The following is a 15568-nucleotide window of genomic DNA, read 5'->3' as shown; positions in this document are numbered from 1 at the left end:
CCTTCTTAGTCTGTTTCCACAACTGTGAAATACTCCTCTATGTGAATTATGACCCTTAATCAGCTCAAAGCTGTTTTTAAATCTATCTTTGTTTTCTGGCCCTTATTATGAGCTCAGATTCCAAGCACCAATAGTTTTTTCTTTCTCTTTAAGGCAAAGACTGACTCAGTCAATAAATGATGAATAATTGCTTGTATATTTTGTTACTTATGTTGGTTCTAGAAAACCATTTTTTAAATTTCTTTATTGGGGAATTAATGTTTTACATTTGACAGTAAATACAATAGTTTGTACATGTGTAACATTTCCCAGTTTTCCATTTAACAATACAACCCCCACTAGGTCCTCTGTCATCCTTCTTGGATCTGTATTCTCCCCATCCACCCACCCCAGAGTCTTTTACTTTGGTGCAATACGCCAATTCCAGTTCAGTGGAAAACCATTTTTATGTACTAAAGTTCATAGTGACAGCTTTGACTGTTAGGTTGGTAAGCCAGGGCAGAGGGCAGATAGCATAATGGTTATGCAGAGACTCTCGTGCCTGAAGCTCCAAAATACCCTGCACCACCTTAAGCCAGAGCTGAGCAGTGCTCTGGTTAAAAAAAAAAAAAAAAGTAAAGTCAGTTTGTTAACATAACTTCTTAATTTGTTGTTTACTATCTTAGAGACACTAGAAGGGCAGATGGCATTGCAGATGGAGTTCAGGACTTGCACACATAGGGCCACGGGTTTGATCCCTAGTACCACATATGCTAGAGTGAAGCAGCACTGTGATATATCTTTCTCACTCTCATAAAATGATACATCAATAAATCTTAAAAATGAAGGAAGAAAGGAAACAAAGAAAGAAAGAAAAGAAGAAAGAGAGAGAAAGGAAGAAAGAAAAAAATATAATGAACTCTATCCTTATGCTGAATGGTTGGGTCACTTGCTTTACGTTTATTATACCACCAAAATGATTTCTCAAAGCCCAGATCTGATTATGATCTTCACTTAAACGTCTTTAGTAACTGCAATTGTCTAGAAGAATAGCTCTTTATTTGACAGGCAAGATCACTACTAATATGATTCAAATATACTCTTGAGCTGCTTTATTGTTGCCTCTGTGCCTCTCCTTTTCATCACATCTATTACCCAGGAGAATAGATTCTTTCTCTTCCCATGTTCAGCCAGTTTCTTCATGGTTCTAAGCCTCTGCTCATGCCCATTTTCCTTTGGCTATTTATCTGGAGAGCTTCTATGCATTCTTCAAAGCCCAGCACAAATGCATCTCTATAGAGTTATTTCCAGCTGGTCCCTGGGCAGAGATGTGTGTCTTCTTATTCATGGGTAGAGCTCTTTATAGACTGTAATGAATGCTCTTAGAGCTTCCTGTGTATTCAAGAGGCATGTGTCTACATTACAAGTCTGGGGGTGAACTCCTCTCAGTTTCTTCAACCAGTTAGTGAAAATAATATTGACCTCATATGGCCACTGGAGGATTAAATATGATTGCAGACTGCAGTGCCAGGCACAACTAATCAACCAATGAATAATAATTACAATTATTGGACCAAAATGCTCTTTTTTTTTGGTTTTGTTTAGGGTTTTTTTTTTTTTTAGTAGATAGGACAGAGAGAAGTTGAGAGAGGAGGGAGAGACAGAAAGGGAGAGATAAAGAAAGACATCTACTGATCTGCTTCAAAATGTTCTTTTGATAGTCTCTTCTGTGTCTAACAGCATGTAGATATGAGACAAATTGTTTGGGACAGATTCTATTGGTGCTCCACTTGAAAGTCATACCACTGACTTTCATCCCTTTGGCATGGTACCCTGTCTAATTCTATAAGAGAACCAGATGGAAGACTCAAGTGGGTCAAACATCTAGAGAAACAAGAACAACCATTTATACCATCCAACAAGCAGATGTATGTATTTTACTCCTAGTTAAAATTCACATAGGCAAGCCAATCGTTTCCTTGCTGTTCACCTTTATTATGTGCTTAGTGATTATTAATAAATGCAGATTTGTGTTTGAAGATGCAGTATATGGTTAAGTTTCACTAGTCATAAGTTGCCAGGACAAGAGCCAAAACTAGTTAACTCAATCTTTGAAGAAGCAGATGACGCTGGACTGTAAATAGCTCACTTGGATAACATGCTCTCTGTGTCATGCTCACACTGCACTGAAAGAAGTTTGGGTACTGTGGCATCTTTCTCTTTCTTCTTCTGTTTCTGTCTTTTTATCTGAAAAAAGCCAAGCTGAAGTAATGAAGCCCCAGGGACACAAAAAGGAGAGAAAAAGTAGGTACAGGAGGCGGAGATATAACACATAACTTTAATTAACAACGAAGCTCTGAAATTGAACACACAGGAGGAACAGTAATTTATTAGCAAATTCTGTCTTAGGGAAGACAGAATTTTAACTATTTAATCTACCTCTAGAACATAAACATCTCTGTGAAGTATATACTCTTCTAAATATTTTATTACAAGTGCATCACTTTCTTTTTATCAATTTCAAGCTTCATTGGTACTCGGAATGTATTCTGATGTATTAAGTTATCATGCTAAAGGAAAACTAAAAGGCATCCTCCCAGGTACTTATTAAAACAGCATTCTGCATGTTATGTCCAAGCATCTTGTGCACTGCCTTTAACTTACATAGCATAACCGCTGCACTACTTAAACCACCAAGAAAATAAATCACGATTTGTGTGGAATTTTTGTTCCAGAGGTACACTTGTAAATCTGGCTTGGAATTGGCTCTTGATGAAGATGCTTCTCCCCATGTTCTTACTGCTCCAACTTGGTTCAGTGCAAGAGGGCCAAGAGTAGTTTCTGGAAGTCCCCAGAGGTGTCTGAGCGAACCATGTCAGCGAGAGACTTCTGATACTTCTCTTGGAACTTTGCTTTTATCCCCAGAAGGTCCACCTGTAGAAGAGATAACAACACCAGTGCAGACAAGAGCACTTCTGCCTCATTTGCCATAAATGATGACAGGCGCTGTTCTAAGCATATCATTCTCTGTTATGCTCAGATAGCTCTTTGAGTGAGGTGCTGCTGTTTCCTTGTTTGACCAGTGAAAGAAGGAAAGCTGAGTTCAGTCCTCAAAGAATGCAGATGTGTCTGCTAGTGTATGTATGCATTTCAGTATAAATTTACTTAGAGACACTAAGTCTTGCATTTTATATGAAGCTTATGTGTTCCAAAATCATTCTTTTGACCTCCTATGTTATAAATATTTAAAAATAAACCATCCAGAGGTAGCAGAGGGCCTGTGGGTGACAGTTTATTGATACACCAGTTAGAAATAAAGCCTTTTATTCCTTTTGTAATATGGTTAACAAGGATGCTATTATTGTTACAGATCATATAAATATTGTTTAGTCGGGCTTTGAAAAAATCTAGGTGTGTGAGGTAGGATAAGAATTCAGAAGAGGGAGTTGGACAGTAGCGCAGCGGGTTAAGCGCAGGTGGTGCAAAGCACAAGGACCGGTGTAAGGATCCCGGTTCGAGACCCCGGCTCCCCACCTGCAGGGGAGTCATTTCACAGGCGGTGAAGCAGATCTGCAGGTGTCTATCTTTCTCTCCCCCTCTCTGTCTTCCCCTCCTCTCTCCATTTCTCTCTGTCCTATCCAACAATGACGACAACAATAATAACTACAACAATAAAAAACAGCAAGCGCAACAAAAGGGAATGAATAAATAAATTTAAAAAAAAGAATTCAGAAGAAAAGCAGATGAAATAGGGCTAGGGAGGTGGTTCAGTATACCATATATCTTGTATAAATGAGGCCCTGGGCTCAATAACAAGCAGCATTATAACAAGAAAGACAAAAACAATGGGGCAGAGTGGTGGTGCACCTGGTTGAGCACAATGTTACAGTGAACAAGGACCCAGGTTCAAGCCCCTAGTTCCCACCTGCAGAGGGAAAGCTTTGCAAGTGGTGAGGCAGTGCAACATGTCTCTCTCTCTCTCCCCCACCTCCTTCCCTTCTTCCCTTCCTCCCTTTCTACTTCCACCTTCCCTCTCAATTTCTGCCTATCTCTATCCAGTAAATAATGATAATTAAAAAGAAATACAAAAATCAAATAGAACATAAAGGTAGCAGAGAAGTGCTCTGGTCTCTCTTTGTATTATTATTATTATTTTTAGATAGAAGGAGAGGCAGAGAGTGTGGTGGGGGCCAAGCTTGAACCTGGGTTGTACACATGGCAAAACAATGCACTGTCTGAGAAAGTTTTTCCACCAGCCTTTGATCTCTCTCTCCTGAAAAACAAAACAAAACAAACAAACAAACAAACAAACAAGTCTAAAGATTGTTCTACTCTAAACACTGTTACAACCAGCAGGTTTTTGCGGTTGTTGTAAAGATTTCTATATAAGCTCTCTTGAATACTAAGCCTGTATATTATCATTCAGGTATCTGGTTCATTTTCTTATGCTCCAATTAGAGGACTGAATAGGAGAAAGATGAGGTCAGAAATCAGGAGGGTAATGAATTATCCCAGGGTCAGAGAGATCAGTCATGGGGTAGGGTGGCTTCATTACCACATGAACAACCCAGGTTAGAGCCATGACAATAAAAGAAGTGTTTGTCTGGGTTTGATATGTTAAACCAGAGTAAAAGACTCTGGGGCGGTGGTGGTGTGTGTGTGTGTGGAGTTCAGGTCTTGGAACATGATAGCAAGGAGGACCTAGAGGGGGATGAGTTGTTATGTGGAAAACTGAGAAATGTTACACATGTGCAAACTACTGTATTTTACTGTTGACTATAACCATTAATTCACCCAATAAAGAAAAAAAAAAAGAAGCCTTGGTGGTGGGGCCCAGGTGGTAGCACAGCTGATTGAACAAACATTACCATGTGAAAGACCTGGGGTCAAGTCCCTAACCCCCACCAGCCGAGGGGAAGCTTCACAAGTGGCGAAACAGTGCAGCAGGTGTCTTTCTCTGTCTTTATTATTATTATTATTATTATTTTTAATTGTCTTTATTTCTTTATTAGATGGAAACAGCCAGAAATTGAGAATAAGGGGATATAGGTAAGGAGAAAGACAGAGAGACACCTGCAGCCTTGTTTCACCACTTGTGATGCTTCCTCCCTTCCCCCTGCAAGCGGGGCCTGGAGTCTCGAAACAGGGTCCTTGCACACTGCAACATGTGTACTCTCAACAAGGTGCACCACTGTCGGGCTGAGCTTCATTGACGGGAGACAGACGACCAGGGACTCATGGTTGAGCTGTACGCAGTATCTCTTTATTCATGCAGGACTCAGCGCAATCTATACCAAGCTAAGCTAAACTCAACTAAAACGAACAATGTTGTCTTTATATATACTTCCCAAGTAGGGCGTGAACAGGATGTGACATAGAGAGGGTGGAGAGAAAAGTGACTGGTGAAAATCAGAGTGTGACAAGGAGAGGGGGCAGAGCAAAAACATATCATGAACCAGTGGGGATTGAACCAATGCCCTGGAGGGAGGGTGGTGCTTGTTAACAGCGGTTATGTAAATAGAATGAAGTGGTTATGTAAATAGAATACTGTTAAGCAGGGGGGATTTAACCAAATGAAACAGAAGAGGTTTTTAAAAGCATACCAGCACACCACCAGCTGAAACTCTTCTTCTCCCCTCTTTATCTCCCCCTCTCCTCTGAATTTCTCTATCAAATCAAATCAAATAAATGAAAACATTAAAAATAAAGCAGCTTTGATGCTGCATTGTCTCTCTCCTCTCTTTATCAAATTGAAAAGGTGGTGTGGGGCAATAATCCATGCATGCACAAGGCCCTGGTCCTAAATAAACAAATAAATAAATGCCCCAACTGGATGTGGAGTCCGTAAGAGGCTATGGCAGGGGGAAGGTGTGTGTCCCATTGCTCCAGCCACAACTTGGCTGGGAATAGGGCAGAAATGGGGGTCAGTGCTGGGGAAAGATGGGGCACACTGGAGCTCTATTCTAGTACTACGTGGTTTTGGGATATCAGGTGACCTAGCCAAGTCTAACCGGCTGGAAGCATTCTGAGAAAATTGCCCACAAGTGAAACCAACACCAAGATGGAGTAAAACATTTTGAAATAAACACACATTGCACCCCAAACCCAGTTAACTGTTTGGTGGGACATTAGGAGTACTTTCTCTGTTCTGTTGCTAATATGCTCCTCTGGGTGCCTCAAGAGCTCCTGAAAATTTTGGCTACAGGTTGATTTGCTAAGAGATGAAGAAGACAGAGACCCAGAGAAACAGGAAAAAAGATTCAGAGCAAGAGAAGAGAGAACTGCAGAAGAGGGATAGTTCTCTGAGAGGACTGGGAAAGAGAAAAGAGAGAAAGAGAAATAGACTTGAAGAGAGGAAGAAATGTGTGAATTACAAAGGAGGAGAAAGGGGGAAGATACACTTCAGAAATAGAAATAAAATTACTGAAAGAACTGTGTTGTTGCTAAGTTATATATAAAAACACTGTCAAATGTTAAGTATTATTTGTCAAAAATCTGTGGCCAGAAGTTGGGTTGATATCTTTTGCCCTTCATTGAACTATTTTGTGAGGGACAAGGTCTGTGGTTTTCAAGTGCTCAATTCTACTTCATTCCTCAAGGCTTTCTAATTATAGACAAAAGTGCCATTTCCCTTTTACTTGCAGTTTCTCCTCTCTGTGGTTCCACATGCCAGAGCATTTGCTGTGAATTTTGACAGTGGCTCCAGAGCTTCTGACTACTTGCTTTCCTGTCCCTTTCTTATATTCAGACATTGTCTGTGTGAGGGCAATATTGCTCCTGATGAGACAGAAATTGCTTCTTGCCAGACCTTCAACCTTCTGCATTCCACAATGACCTTGGGTCTATACTCCCAGAGGGTTAAAGAATAGGAAAGCTATAAGGGAAGGGTATGGGATAAGGAGTTCTGGTGCTGGGAATTGTGCAAAGTTGTACCCCTTTTATCCTACGTTTTTGTCAGTGTTTCCTTTTTATAAATAAAAAATTTAAAAAATGGTTCTTAGAACATGAAAAATAAAGTAACAACATATATAAAGACTGTAGACAGATGTACCATATGTCTGTGGTGTTAACACTTATTGGAGGATGGTGGTGATTAGGGAATAAACTATATTTAACTATATTTATTATACTATTGTAGTGTAATAAATAATTTTTTGCAGAGTTGGGATCTCATGCATGTGTGACGTCACTGCTCCCAGCTTGCTTTTTCATTTTTATAGAGAAAACACAGAGAGTAGGAGAGACATCACAGCCCTGGAGCTTTCTCCAGTACCATAGGACCGTTCATGAGGAGTATAAGCCTGGGCCATATGAGTGGTGAACTCCTTTTCTTACCCAATAAATGGATATATTTTTAAAGATTTATGCACCTGTGTGTGTGTGTGTGTGTGTGTGTGTGTGTGTGTGTGTGTGTGTGAGTGAGAGAGAGAGAGAGAGAGAGAGAGAGAGAGAGAGAGAGAAAACATATTGGGGATTGAACTCAGGGCCTCATCCAGCACTTGACCCACTACATCACCTCACAGGCTGCACATTTTTCAAATAAATCCCTCTCTCCACTGCTAGCAGTCATCTCTCTCAGAAACAACAAAACAGACCCCTCTGTGGGCCCCCATAGGACCTTGCCCTCAACTTGGATCAACAATGAAGGTAGGCTGGACAACATACTCTATGCTACATCTGAGGAAGATGGGTACTAATATTGGGTCAGCTTGGAACGTTTCTACCCATGAACACAGAATGCAAGCTCACATCTACAGAGATGCAGAGGTCACATAGGCTCCTAAGCTGAATATGGGCCCCAGATCACATCAAACTAATGGGGTTTACAGTCAACAATATTTATACACCTTTCCTATATTAGGGAGCTACTCTTTTTCCCTGATCCAGCTTTCTGGTCCTTTTCCCAGTCATGACATCATCTCCCCAGGCAATAACTTGGATCCACCTGCATATCAGATGTCAGGCTCAGAAAAAAAATAAAAACACTAGTATAGTCATGGGCCCTTTGGAATATAACTAAAATATGCCTACTAGCTACCTACAAAACGGAGACTCCTCCCCCCACCCCAACTCTTCATCTGCACTATTCTAGCCTTTAGGTTCATGATTAGTCAACAACTTGTTTGGATTTATATGTTAACTCTTTTTTCAGCCACCAGGTTCTAGATGCTAGCATGATGCCAACTGGACTTCCCTGGACAGACAACCCCACCAATGTGTGCTGGAGCTCTGATTCCCCAGAACCCCATCCCACTAGGGAAAGAGAAAGGCAAGCTTGGAGTATGCATCGACCTGTTAACACCCATGTTCAGTGGGGAAGCAATTACAGAAGCCAGACCTTCCACCTTCTGCATCCCACAATGACCTTAGGTCTATACTCCCAGAGGGTTAAAGAATAGGAAAGCTATTGGGGGAGGCGATAGGATATGGAGTTCTGGTGGTGGGAATTGTATGGAGCTGTACCCCTCTTATCCTATGGTCTTGTCAATGTTTCCTTTTTATAAGTAAATAAAAATAAAAATAAATAAATAAATAAATAAAATTATGTTTTATAGAGGCCAGGTGGTGTCACACGCAGTTGAACACACATGTTACTGGGTGCAAGGATCTGGGTTTGAGCACTCACTTCCCACCTGCAGGAGGAATGCTTCACCAGTGTTGAAGCAGGTCTGCAGGTGTCTCTCTTTCTCTCTCCCTCTCCGTCTTCCCCTTCTTTAGCAATTTCTTTGTCCAATAAATAAATAAAATGTATAATGTTACTATAATAAATAATATAATATCAGTATAATATAATAAAATAAAATAAATATATATTTATTTATTTTCCCTTTTGTTGCCCTTGTCTTTTTTATTATTGTTGTTGCAGTTATTGTTGTTGTTATTGATGTCGTTGTTGTTGGATAGGACAGAGAGAAATGGAGAGAGGAGGGGAAGACAGAGAGGGGGAGAGAAAGACAGACACCTGCAGACCTGCTTCACCGCCTGTGAAGCAACTCCCCTGCAGGTGGGGAGCCGGGGGCTCAAACCGGGATCCTTATGCCGGTCCTTATTTTAATGACAGAAATATAAGTAGAGGCATACAGACATTAGCACTGGCTTATGGTGGTGCTGAGACTTGAACCTGGGACCTCAGAACCTCAGGCATGAAAGTCTTTTTGCATAACCATTATGCTATTTCCCCAGGCCAATCAATAAATAACAAAGATTGAGAAATAATCTTATACTGATGTTCCTATGCAGTTAAGATGAGCTCAATTAAGTAAAAGCCTCTTTTAGGAGTGAGGAAATCAGTAGCTTATTGTCTCTGCTGCAGGGTGTGACCAGAATGACCTGCTTACTGCTAACTTTTTGCATGTCTCTCTTCTGTGCTCCTTTAAAAGAAGCCAGTGCAGCTGCCTGCCCCAGAGCATCTCTCAAGTCCCATCTCAGAGAATAAAAACAAACAACTTCCATTACTGTTGTTGCATTTATATAAACTAAAGCAGATGGCAGCATCCATCACACAAGATCTGGGGAGGCAAAAGCTGTCTCTGTTTTACCTTTTCTATAAGCAGGCATGACATAAAAATCTATTTGTTGATAATATCAGTAGTGAAAGAAATAATCTGTAGACCAGTTTCCTGAATTGGGTGTGCCTACCTCAGCTCTTGTCACAATAATGTGAATCAAAGTCTTCTCATCGGTCCCTGCACCCTTCATGGACTTGTACAGACGGTCAGCAAAATAGCCTTCTCGGTCCCGGGCACACCTCACTGGGTGGGAGGAGGGAAAAGAGGTTATAATATATTCACATTTTGTTAAGTGACAGGAAGTGCAGTGGTATCTGGAACATTCCCCTACAAGTTAGGGTACTGAGGTTTTTCAATCAGAGGTGAGGCAAAGCCCACTGTTTGCTGAAGCCCTTGGAAGGAAGAGCAATGCTTTGGCCATTCTCAGGCCGAGCTCAGGACTCTCATCCACTGAAATAATTTTTCCTATCTAAGTGAAATGTATCCTGGATCTGGGTGGATTCTGAGGGGGAAACACAGAAGCTTGTTGTACTGAAAGTTTGTAGGACTAAAGAGGTGTTCGTTTGGATTGTGGTGTGCTGAGCAACCTTCCTGACCTTTGCTTTTCTTCTCTGGGTTTGTTTTGTAAGTTTCATTTTTGTATCTTTGCCAAGTTCCCCTTAGTCTTTTTAGCTGGCAGTTAGATATAAGCTTAAATGTTTGATCTGTTTGCAGACTCCCTTCTTGGGGTGATCAGCTTGATCTTTTTTAGTCTCTCCTCACCCATCATCTTCAGTATCAGTAACAAATCAGGAAGACACACTTTCAATTGAACCACCCAGGTGGTTCAATGCACATCTACTCTGGCATATAAACCACTCTTCCCCTCTCCACCTCATCTGTGCCCATCATGACTGCGGGCTTTGGGGCATGAGCCAGTTCCTCTTTTGGTTGTTGACATTTAACAAAAGGACACATTTGCTTATGTTAATGATTACTAATAAATTCACCATAATTGTGGGATGTGTGTCCTTAATATGTCTTGTATTATTGTTATTATTATTTTGCCTCTAGGGTAATCGCTGGGTCTTGGTACCTGTATTACAAATCCACTGCTTATGTGGCCATTTTTTAAAAAATATTTTTGGACAGGACAGAGAGAAATTGAGAGGGGAGGGGAAGTGACCCCCCTGCAGGTGGGGAGCCGGGGGCTTGAACAGGGATCCTTGCATAAGTCCCCATGCTTTGTATTGTGTGTGCTTAACCCGGTGCACTACTGCCCAGCCTCCCAATATGTCCTGTAATTAGAAGTTATTTTTTTTTTTCAGAGACAAAGAGACAGAAACACACTGTGTGAAAAATACTTCATACAACACTTCAATGTAATGGGGGCTGGGTTTGAGTCTGGGTCACAGATATGGCAAAGAAACATACTATCCAAGTGAGCTATTAATGTTTCCCTGGCCTGACACTCTCGTTTCCAAGGTAGTTGCTTGACTCTATGCACTGTGAGCACAGAAAGGATTTGAGATCCAAGTCAGTCACCAACAGAGTTTACCTTTCACTTATATTCTTCCTTTAAGCACTAAGAACAGTCATATACCTGGTGGAGGTGAGATGTGGCACTATAGATGGTTGGATCTCTGTACATCACAGGAAAAGTCTTGCTAATTTGAATGCAAAATGAGAGTGGATTAAAAAATAAATCTGACTGTTGACAATATTCCAAAAAAAAAAAAGAAAGAAAGAAATAAAGAGAACCCATACAAACAAAATAAAAGAGTTGGCAGTGAGAACACATTTTTTAACTTCCAGGCTGTTGTTTTCCTTCTTCAGAGCATCTGTCTGTGCCCTGTGCTATTTGGGATGGTGCCCTGAACTCCTCACCACAGGAGTACAGACACTCCTTCATACCAGGACTTGCAGAAAGGAAAACTGAGTCTTCCAGACACAGGTATCTCCTGCTCACCTTTCTGCTATTTCCTGCCTTTGGGCAACACCTGGAGAAGAAGGTCTCAGTGTTTGTTTGGCCCCATCAAGGCTTGGCCTTCCTCCCCTCTCTCCAAACAGGCTCCATCCATTCATTTCAAATGTTGACAGGAACCAAATGGAAAAGGTACCTTTGGGCCATTAGTAATGTGCAGAAACTTGAATATGTGTCATCTGAATCACATACCTTCCTCCCTGATGAAACTATGGCTCTAGGTTGCTGATAGATGCTTGTGTGGACTCACACTATTAGGGGGGCTGTAACGGATGCCGCCCCCACTCACTTCGGTTGGCCGCTCACTTCAGAGGCTCTCATAGGAATGACCTTCCAAGAACAAGCTGCCTTGTTGGAGGCTGCAAACACTGAGAAACAGCCAGTGGCTGCCTGATGTGGAGAGCAAGCAAGCACCTGGACCTAGCCTCCACTTTGGGCAGCCCAGCTTCAGGACTCCTTGGAAAAGTCCTGTTGCAACTAACTATAGCACATTCACTCTCTTCTCTCATCCCATGTGGTTTAAATGTGTCGGTCCCCAATCTATTCCTGAAAACCCCCTGTATACAGCTTGTGTCCATGACCCATTCCAGGGGGCCAGCCAAAGAAGGGAGATGCTCCAACTTTTATTTTACCGATTGTTAAATAGGCCTTCTGCAGGTAGCCTGATGTTTCTTCTTCAATGGCCTCTTCCAAGTCTTTGCCAATGAGCTAGAAAGACAACATTTAGCCATTATTTCAGGTTTTGTTTTAAAGCACTGTACTCTTCCAGACACAGTCATGTGACTCTCAGAATGTCCTGCCCAGTCTTGTGCCATGGAGGATGGATGCTCTTCCATCTGAGCGGGGCAGTCAGTCTAGGCTTGGACCTTATTAGATCTGCACCCAGAAGGGACCACTCCCTTGGCTTGGATTTTCTCAGTAAAATCAGGGAGTAGAAGGATAAATGAATATATACTGTAACAACATTTCTTTATGTTTACATAGTACTTTAGTTTCCAGTGTTTTTTTCCAAAAATTCTTTCCATTGCCAACTTTCTAGAAGGCTGTGGTTATAATCATTATACCCATGCCTTCTTTCTCTCCCTTGTGCCTTTTATTTCTGCAAATGGAAAACCAAAAGACCCAGTGGTGTGTTGTTTTGGAGAATAATGTAAAGGCTGTGAAGTTCATGGTGTGGAACTGGTCGTGTGTGTGTGTGTGTGTGTGTGTGTGTGTGTATGTGTGTGTGTGTGTGTCTGAGTGTGTGTATATGTCTGAGTGTGTGCATGTGTGTGTCTGTGTGTGTGGGGGGGGTGGGACTGGAGGATGGGGACAGGCCACATCTAAACACCACTTTCTTCCACTCTCCGCCAATGCCAAACACTGCTTACATATGTCTCTGCACAGTATTACACGTTAGGTTTCTTTCAAAATATTTACAGAAGCTGAAGTTCAGAGTAAAGGGTGACTATGCTTAACAAAGGCAGTGCAGGCTTGGGTCTCTATGTTAACTCTTTTAAGCCACCAGATTCCAGATGCCACTATGATACCAACCGGACTTCCCTGGACAGACAATCCCACCAATATGTCCTGGAGCCCCACCTCCTCACTAGGGAAAGAGAGAGACAGGCTGGGAGTATGAATCGACTTGCCATCAGTGATATTCAGTAGGGAAGCAATTACAGAAGCCAGACCTTCCACCTTCTGTAACCCACAGTGACCCTGGGTCCATGCTCCCATAGGGATAAAGAACAGGGAAACTATCAGTGCAGGGGATGGGATATAGAGTTCTGGTGGTGGGAACTGTATGGAATTGTACTGCTTTTATCCTATGATCTTGTCAATAATTCCATTTTTAAAATAAAAATTAAAAAAAAAACCATGTCACACTGCTTTTTGTTTCTGTTGTTAATTCTGAACCAGAGTAGTGTTTTTTTTTTTCAGTTTTCTATAAAATTTCAGCACATGGAACAATAAAAACAGAAGAGCACTTGGGCTGGGGAGTCAGGAATGCTGGCTCGTGGCCCTCTCAGGCTCTTTTCCTTGCTTATCTCCAGGGTTAGGACTGTACCTGATAAGTTGCAATGAGAGCATTGCTTCTTCTTCTCTGTCTACATCCAGCCCTCACCCTCTTCCAGGTGCCTCCTAGGCACTTCATGGAACACAAATGAAAAACACTTGATTGGTCCACACTACCTCAACTCTCCTTTGCAAAAAAGCCCAGACTTTTCACATCAGCTATGGGAGCACTCAATTCTTAGGAGGATCTTTGGAAAGATTTGGCTTTCTGATTGTAGTACAGAAACAGATTACCAGGACAAATTCCAGGCATGCTACAATGCCCTCTAGCTTGTATTGCTTACAGGGAGAATATTAGAAGAATTAGGAAAAGGGGCCAGGCTATGAAGCACCTGGTTAAGCACACACCTGGTTCAAGTCCCCGGTCCCCACCACCTGCAGGGGGAAAACTTCACGAGTGGTGAAGCAGGGCTATGGGTGTCTTTCTCCCTATCTATCTCCCTATCTTCCTCTTCCGTTTCAATTTCTCTCTGTCTCTATCCAATAATAAATAAATAAAAATAAAAAAGAATTAGGTAAAGTCTTCTTTTATAACCAATTTTCCCAAACCAATAGCATTCCCACCCTGTGCCCTGTGACTTTGAATTTAGCAGCTGATGAGCTTAAGAGCTTGGTCCAGACTCAGAAACATTTAAAGAGGTGTGGAGGGCTGTGTTCAGGGGTCTGATGACAGAGACAGTGAGCCTGGACTATTGGTGTGTGTATGTCCAGTTTATAATTATATTGAGCTCTGTTTGTGGAACTTGTTTTGGTTTTATAGGTATATAAACCTTTCAAGTTTGGTAAACTTTGGGTCTATAGTCATCTTTCCATTGCTGCAGAGTTGGGGAAGTGTTGTTACTTGGGCTAGAATTTCTGAGACCATGAATAGTTATGACTTGGACTGAGATGACAAATAAAAGGCAGGACCTAAATGTTATGCATGTACAAACTATTATATTTATCGACAACTGTAAAACATTAATCCCCCAGTAAAGAAAAACAAATGTTCTTCCTGCACACACAGACCTGAGATCTATGTGGCAAAAATGAAAAGTCAGCTCTATGCCAGGCCAATCTATGTTGCACAGCAAACCCAGTGATCTTACACTAGCACTTTAGGGCTTTTAGTCAAAGACCACGAGGACACTCATGGAAGCAGGGCCGTAAGATCAAGATATGCTCAAAACATCAATAATGAAGGTTAAGTTGAGTGACATTCCAGTTGGAATAGATGCATAGGCAGTATTCTAGAGATGGTTTCAGATGAAGAACCATGAAATCAATATAGACTATAGTCCACCTGCCCATTAGCTCTTAATTTTTTTTCCCTCTCTTGGCTCACATAGGGAGATGTCTGATAATCACTAATGCTCACTGAGCTTTGTGTCATTCCAGGAACTAAGTACTTCTTACTACTCAATAAAGTAGGTTCTATTTATCTAATTCTATAAAATAGGTACCATTATTATCCTTCACTTATAGCTGGGGAAACTGAGCCTCAGAACCCTTGATTATCAACTCAAATTATTGAGTCCAGGTCATACAGCTCATAGCCTTGAGCAAACTTTAACATGCACATGATCTAAAACAGATTGCAGGACTAAATGGTAAGACATTTGATTCAGCAGACTCAGAGTGGGGACGCAGATCTCTCACTTTTAACATATTTAAAATAACAATAATTATACTGTTTGAGGATGAATTCTGAGAACTGTTGGCCTAGAGTATCCCTGGTCAACAACAGTAGGGACTGCCCCACTCTCTGAAGGGAGGCTGGGCCAACCTTTTCTGCCACTTGAGGAAAGCAGATCCTGAAATGAGTGCAGCCTAGAATGCTCCTAGCTATGACTATGTATTATGAGCTCAGGCTGACAAGGACTCAGAGGTTACAAAGGCAACTGTGCTAAATATGAGTATATATGGGCCCCAGGTCAGATCCATGTGGTAAACAGTTAATTGTATATATATATATATTTTTTCAAGTTTTGGAGCTATTCTTTGCCCTCACCTGGCTTTAAAGTCCTATTCTCTACTATGACACCATCATCCCCGAAAATGTTTCTAGTCTTCCTCCATG

The 15568-nt window shown here is 41.5% G+C and overlaps 1 protein-coding gene across 1 annotated transcript in view; it reads right to left on the bottom strand.

Moving 5' to 3' along the window:
• Positions 1 to 2303: 2303 nt before the first annotated feature.
• Positions 2304 to 15568, bottom strand: part of ANXA13 (annexin A13) — a 72858-nt gene continuing 59593 nt past the window's right edge. Inside the window, exons 11-13 of the mRNA XM_060202054.1 lie at positions 12084 to 12159; positions 9619 to 9731; positions 2304 to 2913 (exon numbers count right to left, since the gene is read on the bottom strand). Of these exons, the coding sequence (XP_060058037.1) occupies positions 2794 to 2913; positions 9619 to 9731; positions 12084 to 12159 (309 nt within the window). The 3' untranslated portion in view covers positions 2304 to 2793. The remainder of the gene's footprint in view (positions 2914 to 9618; positions 9732 to 12083; positions 12160 to 15568) is intronic.

This window comes from Erinaceus europaeus, chromosome 1, assembly GCF_950295315.1.
Source record: "Erinaceus europaeus chromosome 1, mEriEur2.1, whole genome shotgun sequence".
Classification (NCBI taxonomy): Eukaryota; Metazoa; Chordata; class Mammalia; order Eulipotyphla; family Erinaceidae; genus Erinaceus; species Erinaceus europaeus.
This window is presented reverse-complemented; position numbering and strand designations above follow the sequence as displayed.